Source organism: Bos taurus, chromosome 15 (assembly GCF_002263795.3).
Source record: "Bos taurus isolate L1 Dominette 01449 registration number 42190680 breed Hereford chromosome 15, ARS-UCD2.0, whole genome shotgun sequence".
NCBI lineage: Eukaryota > Metazoa > Chordata > Mammalia > Artiodactyla > Bovidae > Bos > Bos taurus.
In genome coordinates, this window is record NC_037342.1 from 28,786,840 (window position 1) to 28,804,059 (window position 17,220).

The window sequence follows — 17,220 nt, forward strand, 5'->3', positions numbered from 1 at the left end:
GTCACCCTGCTGCTGCTGCTGCTAAGTCGCTTCAGTCGTGTCTGACTCTGTGCGACCCCATAGACGGCAGCCCATCAGGCTCCCCATCCCTGGGATTCTCCAGGCAAGAACACTGGAGTGGGTTGCCATTTCCTTCTCCAATGCATGCAAGTGAAAAGTGAAAGTGAAGTCCCTCAGTCATGTCCAACCCTCAGCGACCCCATGGACTTCAGCCTACCAGGCTCCTCCATCCATGGGATTTTCCAGGCAAGAGTACTGGAGTGGGGTGCCATTGCCTTCTCCTGGTCACCCTAGCTCCTGTCAGAATGAGACTCAATCAGGCAAAGCCAAAAGGAGGAACTCCTCTTGAGGTGGAAAGGTTTGGTGTTCTGTAAGGCTCCCCGGTTCCCAGGAGGGTTTGGACCACCAGTTTGGGCTGGTCACATGATAAATTCTTTGGGAGATGAGCCAGATGAGCCCCTGCCCTGAGCTGACCCGGGTTCCTTCCCTCCCAGTCCGCCTCTCCAGGGACCGATCCACCCTGCAGGTGCTGAACCCCGCCACGAAGAACTGGGCCTCCGCCTGTTTCGACAGCTTCACAGAAGCTCTGGCCAAGACCGCCTGTCGGCAGATGGGCTATGACAGGTACCCAGCCCAAGGTCCGGTGGCTGTCACCTCACCCCATGACCTCTCTCCCTCTCTTCCTTCCCTCCTCTTTTCCCCTTTCCCTCTTTCCTTCCTCCTTCCTGTCTCTTTCCTAAAAATTGTAGGTATTGGAGTCAGACAACTGCTTTTGAAACACTTTTCCTTACAAGCAGCATGAAGTTAAATCTTGTAAGGCTCAGTTTGTTGAAGAGTTAATGGAGATGTGTGTGTGTGGTGGGGGGAGGTGGTGAGGCTTCCTTGGTGGTCCAGTGGCTAAGATTCTGTGCTCCCAATGCAAAGGCCCAGGTCTGACCTCTCGTGGGTGAACTAGACCCTGCATGCCATAATGAAGACTGAAGATCCTGCGTGCCACAGCTGAGACCTGGTTGTTGTTTAGTGGCTCAGTCATGTCCGACCCTTTTGTGACCCCCATGGATAGCCCACCAGGCTCCTTTGTCCATGGGATTTCCTAGGCAAGAACTCTGGAGTGGGTTGCCATTTCCTCCTCCAGGGGATATTCCCAACTCAGGGATCGAACCCATGTCTCCTGCATTGGCAGGCAGATTGTTTTACCACTGAGCCACCTGGGAAGCCTACAGACAAATTAATTAATTAATTTAAAAAAAGAATTAATGGGAGAAGCAATGCCAACCTCATAGGATGGTTATGAGAGAGAGAATATCTGCCCCCAAAAGAAAAAAAAAGAAAAAAGAATATCTGCCCCCCCATCCCCCCTCACCCCTATCCCCACCCCCACACACAGTTCAGGCTCCTTATAATCCCCTCCTTTCCTTTACTCCTCAACCCTCATTTCTTCTTGGTTTGGCAAGCTGCCATCCCTGCCCCAGAATACAAAAAAAATCTTATTTATTTATTCAAAGTCCTATTGGTTAAAATTTAGTTTAAATGAACCTGATCTCACTGGGGTTTCATGAGCAATCTCAGCTCTCAGCAAATTTCAAAGGCAGTTTTAAATCTTTAGTGGATGAAAAAATATACAGTTTTAAGAAGGGTAATTAACATTGCATATTTATATTCATTTGATCTTGGCAAAAACCAAAATGGTAGTTATTATTCTATCTGTTCTATAAGTAGGTTCAAAGAAGGTGAATAACTTGATCGGATAGTAGCTGGGAGCAAGAGGGCTGGAATGTGTGCCCAAGACCCCCTAATTCCTGGGTGTCAGAATTATATCTGTTTCTAGGTTGCGTAATTCTCTCTTTTGTGGAGGTTTCATCTATAAAGGGAGGAGAGGGGAGACAGTTGATCACTCAGAGCCTAACTGGAGAGGATAGAAAAGGACCCATGCATTCAGCTGCACAGGGGGTAATCTCTTCCTGGCAGGCCCCAAATTTTAGGATTCTAAGAAACTGGACCCAGAGACTAGGTGTAAATGATACATCCTAGGCAGACATAGTCCATCAGTCAATCACAGAATCCTCTTCCATCAAATCCTAGAGCAGCCTCAAGCTCATTTTTCAGTAAGTACTCTAGACAGACATCACCGATCCATCAGAACTATTTGCGCCTTCTGCTCTCTGGTTGTCAGGTTTCTCCTGCTCTCTGCCCTCCACAGTGTGCAACTTGCAGTACCCTCCGGAAAGGACACCCTGCCCCCTTCATTTCCAAGGAGAGCTAGGAAGGCAAGCCCTGCCCCTGCGTCACCCCTCCCCCAACAGCAACCCCAGCCTGGCCTCCTGGCTGCAGCACCCCCCTCCTACTGCAGGCCAGCCAACTGCAGTGTCAGCTGTACTAGCAGAGCAGGCTGCAGCCTGATTATGAAACCAGGATGTCTCCAGGGGTTCTTAAGGTAAAAGGCTCCTAGATTTTCTGTCCTTCTAAGCTCTTTAAGGCATCAAGCCATCTAGCTCTTGGGCTCTGCAAGATCAAAGCTGATCAGAATTATTCATCATGATGTAACTGGTGAATAGAGGCTAACTCTCCTGGGAATGTCCACTTCCACCATGATCCTTCTTTCTGTATCTCAGATTTCCCTGGCTAGGAGGGCCTTCTTGTTCCAGGACCACAAAACTCTAGATGCCTCAAGATGGGAAGGACTCTGAAGATCATCTGGTCTACCCATCATTAATAGAGGGGGAAACTGAGGCTTAGAGAGACCCAGAGAGAAAATGTGACCTGCCAAGGGTCACACATCAAGCTAGTGTCAGAGCCAGGACAAGAATCTCAGGCTTGAGGGCTCTCAGCACAAAACCCAGCACTGCTAGACTTCAGCCTTTCAGGTGCCATGGCTGGGTCATCCAAGTAGTGCCAGATTCCTGGGTGGGCATGTGAGAGTGTGCCAGTCAGCCAGTGTCTTGGGTTGACCCAAACCTGCATACAGAGCTTACGCTAGCATGACTGGTATAAAGGATAGGCAAGGACAGGAGAGATGGAAAAGAGGTACATTCAGTACAGCAACAATCAGAAAGATGAGACTAATCAGGGAAGACTTCTTGGAGGAGGGAAGACTTATACTCAAGGTCTGAAAGAAAACAAACATGGATTTGTGGAGAGAAAGAGAGATAGTGATCCAAATGAGAGAGATGTTTGTCTGAATGCACGTGAAGCCTGATCTTGGCCTGTCCCACCTTCAAAGGGACCATAAATGTACCCCACTACCACGTTCAGACCAGATGCCTCGTTTGGAGAACCAAATGTCCACATCTAGTTCCCTCCAAGGTAGGGATGGGTGCTAACTTGTTTCCTCTGCCTCCTTGTGAACCAGGAGAAACAGCTGGGACATTTGGAATAAGGACAGAGCTGGGAGTTACAAAAGAGCATCCATAGGATTTCTTCAGAGCTCTGGGCTCTGAACCAGTCTTCCCTGCCCAAGAAAGACATCAGCGCTGTGCTCAGGGCTGAGTCCTGGATGTCAAGAAACATACCTTGTCCTCTAGCAAAGCAGGCACTACCCTCGCTTACCACCTCCACTCTCCTGCCACACCCCACCCAGCACCCTCCGCTGCCCCCTCTCCTGGGAGTAGGGGCTACTCCCACCATCTTGGTCTGAGCTCCTGCCTCAGCTCACATCTCTCGCTCTCTCCCTTTCCCTCCCAACACTAGCAGCAAACCCACCTTCAGAGCTGTGGACGCTGGCCCAGCCCAAGATCTGGACATCGTCAAAGTCACAGAGAACCTGCAGGAGCTTCAGGTGCAAAACTCAAGTGGGTAAGTGAGAGGACGCCTCTGGCCCAGAAAGCTCAGCCACGCTCGCTGTCGTTGGGATTGCAGCCAGACTGCCCTGAACGGATGCAGCAAGGGGAACATAAGCCAGACAACAAGAACTCCTGGCCAGGCAGACAGTCCGATATCAAAAGCTAGAGCATCACATTTCTGAGCGGTTTTCTGTGTTGACTCTTTGGCTTAATACAAGGGGCAGCTGGACAAAGTGTGCTGTCCACATGCTGGCGGCCTTTCATCAGTCAAAGAAGAAAACCAAATTGGTTTCCTATGGCCTTATGCTCTCTTTGAGCCCCAGAGGCAGGATTCCAAAGGCCACTTTGTCCTTCCTGCCACTCACCCAGGCCAGAGTAGTACCCCCCTCTGCATTTCTAACTCTCCAGGGGAGCAGCTGTATGGCCGCTGTCCTGTTCTCATGCCCACCACCCGTGCCAGAGCCCGGCATCTACAGGAACACTGTCACCCCACAGAGAGAATGATGTCTCCTTAGGACGCAGGGAGGTTGCTGAGAGCTGCTTATTCATCAAAGAGTAAATCTTGAAAAGGAGAGGACTAGGAGCAGAATGATTGTTTGCCTGGAGTTTCACTAAAATCCCATTCCTCTTCTGTTTGAAGAACCTGCAGTGCCGCAGACACTGGTCCAGCCTCTGCTCTCTTCCATCTCAGGCTGCCAAGAGCCCCAGGGTGGGCTGTGACTCAGGCAGGGCCCAGCACATAGCAGATGCTTATCAGTAGGGGTGTGGAATCCAACTGCATTCAGTCGCACTGAATTGGGTGGAAGTACGGTGTCTGTATGGGGCTTCCCTGGTGGCTCAACTGGTAAAGAATCCACCTGCAAGGCAGGAGACCCTGGTGAGTTTCCTGGGTTGGGAAAATCCCATGGAGAAAGGATAGGCTACCCACTCCAGTATTCTTGGGCTTCTCTGGTGGCTCAGACAGTAAAGAATCCACCTGCAATGCAGGAGACTTGTGTTCGATCCCTAGGTTGGGAAGATCCCCTGGAGGAGGGCATGGCAACCCACCTCAGTGTTCTTGCCTGGAGAATCTGATGGACAGAGGAGGCTGGAAGGCTATAGACCATGGGGTCAGAGTCAGACACGATTGAACAGCTAAGTACAGCACAGCACGGTGTCTGTACAGCCCCCACCCAGCAAGGCTTCATATTTCCCGGGTGCTGGGAGGGGACTGGAGTCAATAGTGCCAGGAGACCCGAGTCCCTGCCCCCCAGCCAAAAGACAAGCAAAAGCCACAGGATGCCTGTGTCTCCTTTCCAGCCCCTGTCTCTCAGGTTCCCTGGTTTCCCTGCAGTGCCTTGGTGAGTACGCCCCATCTCTGAGGGTTTGGGTCCTGGGCCAGCAATAAGCAGGAAAGAAGACCTTCATCCTCATTCTTAAATCACTCAGACTCCAAGTGTCACTCTATTCTGTCCAGACATTACTCCCTGGACCTTGGGCTTGTAGGTGAACACTCCTTCAAGTAGTTGATGTTAAGAACTCCCTCCCACTGCCCACCCATATCTCCACACTTGTTGTGGGCAGAGATCCAAGAGAGAGTAGGAAAACCAGAGCCTCTACCCGCTCTCACCCCTGGCCAGGGCCCACGTAATCTCATCTGCTCATTCCGTTTAGCAAAGATTCATGGAACAGTTAAGATGCGTCATCACTGTCAGATGCTAGCTGGAAGTAGAAGATACCAGACAAGCAAGAGAATTGGCCTCTGTCCTCAGGAGCTAATGGCTGACCAAAGGGAGAGGTGTGAGGCCACATGGAGGAAGTGCCAAACTGACCAGTAGTCCTGACTAACATGCTCCAGAGTGATGGCATGGGGCCGGGAGGGCAGGGAGGACATCAGGAGATCTGGACAGCACCTGTCCCACTGGCTTCCAGTGTGACCTTGGGTAATTCACTTGATCTCTCGGAAGTTCATCTTCCCAAGAAGCCCTTTAGTCCAACAGCCCAACAGAATCCTGGGAGAGCCCCTAGTTCTGAGAGAAGATCAGAAGGAAAAACAAGCTCTGAGGTCCCACTCATCCCACCAGCCTCGTGGGAGAACCAGGCTGAGCCTGGCAGATGGCCAGAAACTGGATCGCCTGAGAGGAGGAAGGTCATCCTCGCTGCCTTTGCAGTTGAGCAGTGAGGATGCATCCCTGCAGCTTAGTAGTGTGTGTGCATGGAACAACGGACTGGTTCCAAACTGGGAAAGGAGTAATTCAAGGCTGTATATTGTCACCCTTCTTATTTAACTTCTATGCAGAGTACATCATGAGAAACGCTGGGCTGGATGAAGCACAAGCTGGAATCAAGATTGCCAGGAGAAATATCAATCACCTCAGATACGCAGATGACACCACCCTTATGGCAGAAAGTGAAGAGGAACTGAAGAGCCTTTTGATGAAAGTGAAAGAGGGGAGTGAAAAAGCTGACTTAAATCTCAACCTTCAAAAAACCAAAATTATGGCGTCTGGTCCCATCACTTCGTGGCAAATAGATGGGGAAACAATAGTAACAGTGACAGACTTTATTTTCTTGGGCTCCAAAATCACTGCAGATGGTGACTGCAGCCATGAAATTGGAAGATGCTTGCTCCTTAGAAGAAAAGCTATGACCAACCTAGACAGCATGTTAAAAAGCAGAGACATTACTTTACCAACAAAGGTCCATCTAGTCAAAGCTATGGTTTTTCCAGTAGTCATGTATGGATGTGAGAGTTGGACTATGAAGAAAGCTGAGTGCCGAAGAATTGGTGCTTTTGAACTGTGTTGTTGGAGAAGACTCTTGGGAGTCCCTTGGACTGCAAGGAGATCCAACCAGTCAATCCTAAAGGAAATCAGTCCTGAATATTCATTGGAAGGGCTGATGCTGAAGGTGAAACTCAACACTTTGGCCACCTGATGTGAAGAACCGACTCATTGGAAAAGACCCTGATGCTGGGAAAGATTGAAGGCAGGAGGAGAAGGGGATGACAGAGGATGAGATGGCTGGATGGCATCACTGACTCGATGGACATGAGTTTGAGCAAGTTCTGGGAGTTGGTGATGGACAGGGAAGCCTGGCGTGCTGCAGTCCATGGGGTCGCAGAGAGTCGGACATGACTGAGCAACTGAACTGACTGATGCATCCCTGTTGGATGTTAAGACTTTTACCCATTCTCATGTGATCTCAAGTTACTGATGGGATCTGAGCACCTGATGTGCTGAGCTAAGCAGCACTGAAGTCAGAACAAGGCTTAAGCCACAGATCCTCCCTACAGGAGGCTTCAGTCTCATTGAGAAGACAAGACTGAACAATGACAACAAGGAAAGCTGGCTAACATCCAGGCATGCTGTGAAAATGCCAGGAGAGGGAAATCCCCAGGGATCAGGCAATGTGGAGAAGATTCTCAGGCTAAACATCACAGAATGAACTGTAGGCTCTAAGAGGGCAGGAACCAGGTCTGTCTCTCTGTCTTGGCCAGTGCTCTCTTCCCAGCCGAATGAACAGTGATTTAGATGAACATGAGAGGAGACAGCATCTCAGGGACAGGGACTTCCTGGAGCAAAAACAGAAAGACTTTTCAGGGAGCTACCAGCAGATCGATTTGGCTAGACAGCAATTTTCTATCAGGAGGCTGCCAGGAGCAGGAGTTTAAACTCTTCCCCTACAGACAGAGAGGGATGCTAAGGAGCTTTGAGTGAGGGAGTGAGGGATGTGTAGAAAGCAGTGTTTGGAATTAGAAAGTGTTTCACAAGCCCCTTCCAGGCACAAACCCAGAGAGGGTGGTGGCCTTTCCCCCTTAGAACCATCACTGTGGCAGTGACTGCCAGAAGGATTGGAGAGGCTGGGAACAGGGCGGAGAGGTGGAACTGGAGATTTTTTACAAGAGTTCACAAGTCAGACGTGAGAGCCAGGAGAGTGGGATGTGAAAGAGGGAACAGGATGTCAAATCGGGAGACTCTCTGAGCAGGGGGAAGGGACTTGGAGAAAGGTGTGTTTAGGATGGGAAGATCCATTTCTGGAACTTTCTTCCCACTCTCTAATCCCGAAGCAGCCTGTGGGCGTCTGTTCACTGTTACTCAGTGGGAGCAGCTGGGGACACCCCCTGGGCAGGACTTTCATAATTCTGGGTCCACGTTTAGCTTCAAGGTCATGAATTCCAGCACAATGGACACATCTATATTCCCAGTATAAACTCCATCCGAAGCTAAAAACAGGAGACAGAGATTGGGGGAGTCTGGGATACTCAGCGTCTCCTGGTGAATAATTCAAAATTGGCCTGGTTCTCTACCCCCACCCCTGTTTCCAGTCCTAAGGACCCTGCTCAGGATAGGCTGGCTGGGGGCTCTAAGGGGGACAACCCCAGTCCCCAAGAGCCTGACTCCTTCTTTTCTTCCTCCTTCCCTCTGAGTCCAGCCTGCGGACAGAGTGTGAAGGCCCCTCGGGTGGTGGGTGGGAAGGAGGCCTCTGTGGATTCTTGGCCTTGGCAGGTCAGCATCCAGTATGACAAACAACACATCTGTGGAGGGAGCATCCTAGACCCACACTGGATCCTCACGGCTGCCCACTGCTTCTGGTAAGGCGCATTCGGGGAGCTCCTGGGGTCAGAGCTGCAGAGGAACCTGAGCACCTGGATCCTCTGTCTCCAATCTGTTGTCTGATGCCCTCCAGCCCTTCCCTTCCCCCTAAAGAAGGGTGTGGCTGCCTAATGAGACACTGGACATGACATCCTTTGTTAGGCCTTGGGGGGTCTTAGCAGAGGGTACCAGTCACCAGGCCTGACTGGTACCAGTCACCAGGCCCTTCCCTTTCGGGGGGGAAGCCAGCAAAGACCCCGTGTCCTCACTCTCCCCTACATCACTCACTGCACAAAAGCACTTCCCATCCGCCTCTGAGGACTCCAAGGGAGGCTTGAGAACTCTCTCCCTTTCTGCTAGTCTTTCAAGAAGTGGTTCCAAATCCCAGGTCCATGCCACTCCTTCATTATATCCAGAAGTTAAAACAGAAAAAAGTATTCTGTTACCAGCCAGCAGAGACAGGCCTGCCCATACCTCTGGAGAAGGACCATTCCAGGTCCTCTTCACCTTCATTCATCCATCTGTTCATTCATTCACCATCTATGAGTACCTACTAGGTACCACGTGCCTTCGTGCAGCAGACGCCAGAAGTGCCTCAGAGGAGCACACCGTGTAGGCCAGTGATTTTTAACTTTTTTGGAGAATCTGATAAAAGCTATATTTCCCCTGTGCACTCAGCTGTGTCTGGTGTCAGGAAGAAGAAAAGTACAGTAAATTCCCTACATATGAATGTGTTCCATTCCAAGAATACGTTTGTAAGTCCAATTTGTTCATTAACTTCAACAAAGTTAGCCTAGGTACCCAACTTTTACAAATAGCGCCAGACACATTAACTAACTTACATGATTGGAGATGCAAACACACATTCACATCTTTGAGAGTCTTCAACTTGAAGGTTCATACGTAGGGGACTTACTGTATACAATAGAACTGACCATAATGCAAGTATCACATGAGTAACAAGACCAGTAAAATGCACTAGAGTGTCAGGACCCAGAGCACAGGCACTGAGCATAGCCCATTCCCCAGCCCTCCAGTTTTAAGTTTCTTCCAGCAGGTTTCACCAGGGAGAAGAATCAAATCCCCTTTAGAATCTGACCTGCAGTAGGTGATTCCTCAGATGGCCCTTCTCCAGCACCCCTGCCCTTATCATCATTACCCGCCAAGGCAGGGACATGCAGCACCCACTCCCCAGGGCCCCGGAGACCCAGCCTTTAGCAAAACCTCCTCACGCTTGACTCGGACCTGAGCTTCACTGTCTCTGCCCCCAGGAAGCATCTCGATGTGCCCAACTGGAAGGTGAGGGCTGGCTCAGACAGATTGGGCAGCTTCCCATCCCTGCCTGTGGCCAAGATCTTCATCCTTGAGCCTAACGCCACATATCCCAGAGAGCACGACATTGCCCTCGTGAAGCTGCAGCTCCCGCTCACGTTCTCCGGTGAGAGCCGGCGCCTGGGGACAGAACTCCCATTCCGCCACTAGCTCTTTCACTAAGTGGCCTTGGGCACATCACTACTCTCAAGATCTCAGTTGGCCCATTGTTTCTGGCAAGTATATCAGCCTATTGTCATGAAAGCCATGAGGCCTCCTCGAGCTCTCAGCTGACACCTTACCCCTGCCAGATTCTTCTGATGTCTGTTTTCTATACATAGAGCACCCCAAGTGAGAATCACAGATTCATCCAATCTTGGAGTTGTGAGGGACCTAAAAGATCTCCTGGCCCATCCTCCACCCCAACCAATGCAAAAGCCTGCACAATCTCCCTGCCAAAGGGTCATTGAGCTCATTTGCTCTCCTCCAGGGACAGCAACTCATTACTGTTAAGGCAACCCATAGCATCTTTGACCAGCTCTGTTCAATGACTCAGGCTTACACTGGGTAGTATTTAGATCAGCATCTCCAATGGTTGGTTCCATAGAACACGGGTCCCTTGGGTACAAGAGGGTTCCTTTCTCAAATAAGTTTGGAAAATATTTTTATACCATAGCTCTCTTCCTGGAACACGTTAGTATATTAATGACATTAAGAGGGTTTGGGTTTTTTTAGCAATTTGTTTTGTTGTGTTTAATTCACATTTTCTTTATTTAAAATTATTTATTTGTTTTTGGCTGTGCTGGGTCTTGATTGCTGCATAGGCTTTTCTCCAGTTGTGGCAAGCAGGGGCTACTCTTCCTCGCGGTGCTCAGGCTTCTCACTACTATGGCTTCTCCTGTTGCAGAGCAAGGGCTCTAGGCACTCGGCTCCAGTAGTTGCAGCACATGGGCTCAGCAGTTGTGTCTCCTGGACTCAGTTGCTCTGTGGCATGTGGAATCTTCCTGGACCAGGGACCAAACTCATGTCTCCTGCATTGGCAGGTGGACTCTCATTCACTACACCACCAGGGAAGTCCAACACATTTTCTAAACTTATTTGACCACAGAATCTTTTTTTTTTTTCCCATGCTACTTCTATTAACATCCCATGGAACATGTGCTATGGAAACCCTGGTGTTAACCCTAACAGAGGATTAGCCACCAGGTTCTCCTGAACTTTGGGTCCCCTCTTCCTCTCTGCTCCTGGTAGGCACAATCAGGCCCATCTGCCTGCCCTTCTCTGATGAGGAGCTCACTCCAGGCACCCCACTCTGGGTCATCGGATGGGGCTTTACAGAAGAGAACGGAGGTAAGTGCCAGGCTCAGGATTACAGGACTAAGTGAGCAGCTCCCAAAAGTGATGGGAAGGAGGACCATCCTTTAGAAAAACCCATCCTGGAGGTCCAAGCACCAAGGTACCAGGAAACCCAGAGAACTGTCCTGGGCTGGGATTTGAAGGCAAGAATGGGAATGCAAGTGTGTTTTCAACCTCCAGGGAAGATGTCTGACATACTGCAGCAGGGATCCGTCCAGCTCATCAACAGAACTCGGTGCAATGCAGAGGATGCGTACCAGGGGGAGGTCACCAAGACGATGATGTGTGCAGGCCTCCCGGAGGGCGGCGTGGACACCTGCCAGGTGCGGCCTCCAAGGATCATGAGGGAATTACAGAGATAGGGGAAGTCTGCTCTGAAGAGATGAAAAAGTTCAGAGGATGAATGCCCCCACATGAAGGCTTGCACATGGTGGGCACTCGGTGTGTGATGAAGGGAGGAAGGGGGAGAGGGAAAAAGATATAAGGATGGATGCATGCATGGATGCATGGATAGACAGATAGAAGCAAAGAGATTTCAAATGTATATTTTACATACAAAGATGATGTTTCCCTCCCCACCTGCTCTTACTTCCCGTCATTTAAAACAGTATGAGCCCCTAGCAGGCAGGAACCCCAGGTCTGTTTTCTCTACAACTGTCCTCAAGCTGCTGAACTACACTAGAGAAAACCCATCTCGTGCTGGATAAGCCCCAGTGCACTGTCCTTCACCCATCCTACTGGCCAGTCCATGAATATATTCTCACATCCCCACCCAGAGGATCTTCTCAACTATTTTCGTTAAAACCCCAAACCCTTCTCCCACCCCCATTCTCAGTCATTAAATTCCTTCACTCAAGAGGCATCTCTTAGTCATCTCTTGATGACTTGATATCAGGTAGATGCAGAACTTTGAGGACAGTGTCTTCCCTCAGGGAGTTCACAGTAATGGGGGCGGGGGTGAATAACTCCACAGGCAGTTCAGCTACAGAGTTATTGGGTTCTGAGGGATGAAACCCCGGAGGCTATAAGAGCTGGTAAGAAGGACACCCAAATAAGTGAACTTTTCACTCTCTCTCATTTTTTGTACAAGAAAATGTCATTTTGTAGTTTGCTTGTTCTCTCTCTCTCTCTCCATTTAATTCTAAGCTCCCTTAGGGCAAGGATCTTTTCTCTTTTCATTAATTGATCCCAGTTATCTAGAACAGTGACTAGCATGAAATAAGCCCCCCTGTAATGGTTCAATAAATCTGGAAACTACTAGGTTAGATGGGCTTCCCAGGGGGCTCGGTTGGTAAAGAATTCGCCTGAAATGCAGGAAGTGCGGGTTCTATCCCTGGATCGGGAAGATCCCCTGGAGAAGGGAATGGCTACCCACTTCAATATTCTTGCTTGGAGAATCCCACGGACAGAGAAGCCTGGCGCGCTGCAGTCCATATGGTCACATAGAGTCGGACATGACTGAAGCGACTTAGCATGCACTGCTGCTGCTGCTGCTAAGTCGCTTCAGTCATGTCCGACTCTGTGCGACCCCATAGACGGCAGCCCACCAGGCTCCCCCATCCCTGGGATTCTCAAGGCAAGAACACTGGAGTGGGTTGCCATTTCCTTCTCCAATGCATCAAAATGAAAAGTGAAAGTGAAGTCGCTCAGTCGTGTCCGACTCTTAGCGACCCCATGGACTGCAGCCTACCAGGCTCCTCCGTCCATGGGATTCTCCAGGCAAGAGTACTGGAGTGGGGTGCCATTTCGTTCTCCAGCACACACTGAGTTAGACAAAGATAACCAGGCTTCTTTACTACAGGACCCCTTAGAGCCCTCACTGTGCTAGTGTGAGTTGTAGATCTCCAAGAAAGGGCTAACAGCACACCCACAACTTGCTTGACTGCAGACAAAACCCTTTCACCCCGAAAGGGAAGGGCATTCCAGGCTGCAGGAACAGCAGGAGCAGGGGAAGTGAAGGTGGAACAGCAGAGGGTGCTGGAGAGCAGGGACCAGATGGGCCAATGCAGTGAGGGGAGGGTGGAGAAGCCCACCTCTCCACCCCAGCCCTGCCCACCCTCCCCAGCAGCCTCTGCTCTGGCCTCTCTCACAGGGTGACAGTGGTGGCCCTCTGATGTATCACTCTGACTGGTGGCAAGTGGTGGGCATCGTGAGCTGGGGCCATGGCTGTGGGGGGCCTACTACCCCAGGAGTATACACTAAGGTCACAGCCTATCTCAACTGGATCTACAATGTCCGGAAGGTAAGCGTGTTTGCCCTCCCTGTGGTACCCTCCCTCCCTTCCTCTCCTCTGTGGGTTCCAAGCCACCCTTAGTGACTTAATGGCTCTGAGATTCCCCTTTAAACCCCCAATAGTCTTCATTTCCAGCAAGTGACAACCTGGAATTCCACCATTAAGAGCTGAAATTCTTTAGATCAGAGACTCCCATTAAATCCAAATACCTTACTGTATGGAACACACCCAGTTTTACCATTCTCTTGTTCTCTGATCAAATGCAGCTATCAGACACTTTCCAGAGACCAGATTCTGATAAGAAGGAGGATGGAAATATTACTCAGTCATAAAAAGGAATGAATTTGAGTCAGTTGTAGTGAGGTGGATGAACCTAGAGCCTTTTATACAGAGTGAAGTTGATCAGAAAGAGAAAAACAAACATCAGATATTAATGCATATATATGGAATCTAGAAAAAAATAGTACTGATGAACCTATTTACAGAGAAGAAATGGAGATATAGACATAGCGAACAGACTTGTGGATGCATTTGGAGAAGGAGAGGGTGGGACAAATTGAGAAAGGAGCATTGATATATATACACTATCATGTGTAAAACAGAGAAGTAGTGGGAAGCTGCTATATAACACAGGGAGCTCAGCCTGGTGCTTTGTGATGACCTAGGGGGTGGAATGGATGGGGGGAGGGAGGCTCAAAAGGGAGGTGATATGTATAATCATGACTGATTCCATTAATGTACAGCAGAGACCACCACAATGCTATAAAGCGATTATCCTCCAATTAAAAAAAAAAAAGGAGGATGGAAAGGCTTATAAGACTTCCTGAGCTCTAGAGAGTAGAGAGAGGCGCAAAGAGCTTCAGAAAAGGAAGATTAATTTTGCATGCCACCATTTTGTTCAATTTCAAATTACCTAGTTTATTTGTTGGTCTCTTTTATTCTAGTCTGATCCATGATGCTCCTGCCCTTGAAGTGCTGGAAACTGCTTCCCCCTGCCCTGCCCACATGGGAATCCCCCAGAAGTCAGACACAGACCAAGAGCCCCCTGGGGCACACCTCTCTGCCCACACTCTCAGCATTTCTAGGTGCAGCAAAGGACCTGCAATCCTGTAAGTCACCCCACAGCTCACAGGCACGCAGGAAATCAGCAGCTCCAGTTCAGCTGCCCATGATGCTCTCGGCATCCCAAGGAGGGAGAGACACAGCCCACCGAACAAGCCAGCCTCCAAGACTGAGGTCTCAGAAGGCATTGCTAAGCCAAGAACTTTCTACTCTATTGAATGGAAACAGACGCTCTTCTAAGAGCCTAGATCACCAAGGGCTGGAGTGGAGGGAGGAGAGGGTCTGAGCCAGCCCTCTGCCTCCCCACCCATCCCCAAGCCCACCTGAACAAGAAACCGTTTATAATGGGAAATGTGCTGTCCTGCTCTTGGCTCAAGTACTGTTTCTTACTGTTTCGTATTGTGGCCACTGTTTATTAAACTGGTGCGTGAAGTCTTTGACATAGGCTGACTGGGCTGCTTGAAAAGTGTTGAGCTAAAGACTACCAAACTATGATCTTTATTCCTTGTCCTGGGTAGGAAAAGATCTATGGGAAATGATTGATTTTCAAAGTAGAAGAAAAGAAGGCATGGGTACCAGAGCTGATGGGTGGGGGCACCCCACTCAGGGGGCAACAGTGAACAACCAACTGGGGAAGCCAGGGGTCATTAAGTGTGCTTTCTACACAGGGGACTTGTCCCACTGCCTTCCTCCCCTTCCTCTCTGCCCTGATATCAGCCACAAGCAGGGAGAGGATCTGGGCTTTCAAGGCTGACTGTGAATCATGGCTCCCCAAGAGGCTGGGAAAAGGTATTGCAACTCTAGGTCCTAACATCTACCTTAAGAACTCTAGGTGTGATTTTTAACCATTCTTTTCTTTTTTTTTTAGCCACATGGCATGTGAGATCTTAGTTCCCCACCAGGATCAAACCCACACCCCTGCACAGAAGTGCAGAGTCTTAACCACTGGACCACCAGGGAAGTCCCTATCATTCGTTTTAAGCAGTCATTTATCACCTGCTTCCCTGGTGGCACTAGTGGTAAAGAATCCGCCTGCCAATGCAGGAAATGCAGGTTCGATCCCTGGGTCTGGAAGACCCCCTGGAATAGGAAATGGCACCCCACTCCAGTATTCTTGCCTGGAAAATTCCATGGGCAGAGGAGCCTGGTGGGCTACAGTTCATGGGGCCACAAAGAGTCGGACATGACTGAGCAATTGAGCACAATCCTGCACAGGAATGAGATGGTCTCCAAGCTGGGATCTGAGGATATTAGCATGAATAAGTTCCTGCACTCAAAATAATCAGAGAAGTAAGCCCCATGAACTTTTCTGGCAGCTGTAGGGAGCCTAGGTGTTTTGAGGACCCTCTTGCTATACTTGTGTCAAATCCTTGATAAAATATACTTGTTAATGTCTTCTTAGGGTCTTAGTAAACAACAGAAATCCTCAAAGGCCAAAAAAGTAAAAATAAAGCAAAGCCATCAGAATCATGAGCTGAAACTATGGGGGAGATCTGGGAACAATTGCTTACTAAAGTCTTGGGTTGCCCTCAGACAAAGATTTACATGAAAGCTGAGATCAGAACTAACCCCAGACCCACTGCAGGCAGGGAAGCTGAAACTGGGATTCTCACATAAAACAGAGACAACTGAATGGGGTAGATCCCATGTGGCAAATATAATGGAGGAGGAAAGACTCCATTAGATTTAGGGCCTCAGGATTCCCAGAGGAAGATCCTCCAAATATGAGTTCACAATCAAAGATTGGCGAAGAGTTTAAAAATAAAACCTCAAGAACTTTAGATGTTAGAATTATAGATAATTATAATAATTATTATATTTTATTATACATAGTATATATATACTCTATCATATATATATATATCATATATCATATATATATGATAGAGTATGTCTGTGTGATGGACACTACTCTTTAATGGCTTCATCATGTAGGTAGTCACTTAATACTCACACAAATCTATGAAATTGGTTCTATTCTTATCCCCATTTTATAGATAAGAAAACTAAGCATAATCAGAGTAGATACCTTGCCTGAGGTTGTATACTGGCAAGTTTAACATAAGCATTCTCACTCCAGAGTTCATGCTACAAACTACCAAAATATTGGGCCATACATATTCTAAGTGGTCAAAAGAATAACCACCAAAAGAATGGAAATAAAGTTTTTAACTTCAAAACAATAAAAACAAGAAATAGATTCAGTTCAGTTCAGTTCAGTTCAGTCGCTCAGTCGTGTCCAACTCTTTGCGACCCCATGAATCACAGCACGCCAGGCCTCCCTGTCCATCACCAACTCCCGGAGTTCACTCAGACTCACGTCCATCGAGTCGGTGATGCCATCCAGCCGTCTCATCCTCTGTCGTCCCCTTCTCCTCCTGCCCCCAATCCCTCCCAGCATCAGAGTCTTTTCCAATGAGTCAACTCTTCGCATGAGGTGGCCAAAGTACTGGAGTTTCAGCTTTAGCATCATTCCTTCCAAAGAAATCCCAGGGCTGATCTCCTTCAGAATGGACTGGTTGGATCTCCTTGCAGTCCAAGGGACTCTCAAGAGTCTTCTCCAACACCACAATTCAAAAGCATCAATTCTTCAGCGCTCAGCCTTCTTCACAGTCCAACTCTCACATCCATACATGACCACAGGAAAAACCATAGCCTTGACTAGATGGACCTTTGTTGGCAAAGTAATGTCTCTGCTTTTCAATATGCTATCTAGGTTGGACATAACTTTCCTTCCAAGGAGTAAGCTTCTTTTAATTTCATGGCTGCAGTCACCATCTGCAGTGATTTTGGAGACCAAAAAAATAAAGTCTGACACCATTTCCACTGTTTCCCCATCTATTTCCCATGAAGTGGTGGGACCAGATGCCATGATCTTCGTTTTCTGAATCTTGAGCTTTAAGCC

The 17,220-nt window shown here is 48.9% G+C and overlaps 1 protein-coding gene across 4 annotated transcripts in view; it reads left to right on the top strand.

Annotated features, from left to right (window-relative positions):
* TMPRSS4 (transmembrane serine protease 4) overlaps positions 1-14,755 on the top strand; it is a 40,000-nt gene extending 25,245 nt beyond the window's left edge. Inside the window, exons 5-13 of one of the 4 annotated variants that reach the window (XM_005215824.5) lie at positions 495-624; positions 3,688-3,792; positions 5,079-5,119; positions 8,193-8,352; positions 9,625-9,791; positions 10,916-11,014; positions 11,201-11,343; positions 13,113-13,262; positions 14,198-14,755. In XM_005215824.5, coding sequence (XP_005215881.1) covers positions 495-624; positions 3,688-3,792; positions 5,079-5,119; positions 8,193-8,352; positions 9,625-9,791; positions 10,916-11,014; positions 11,201-11,343; positions 13,113-13,262; positions 14,198-14,209 — 1,007 coding nt within the window. In that variant the 3' untranslated portion in view covers positions 14,210-14,755. 4 annotated transcript variants of the gene reach the window in all.
* Positions 14,756-17,220: the final 2,465 nt, after the last annotated feature.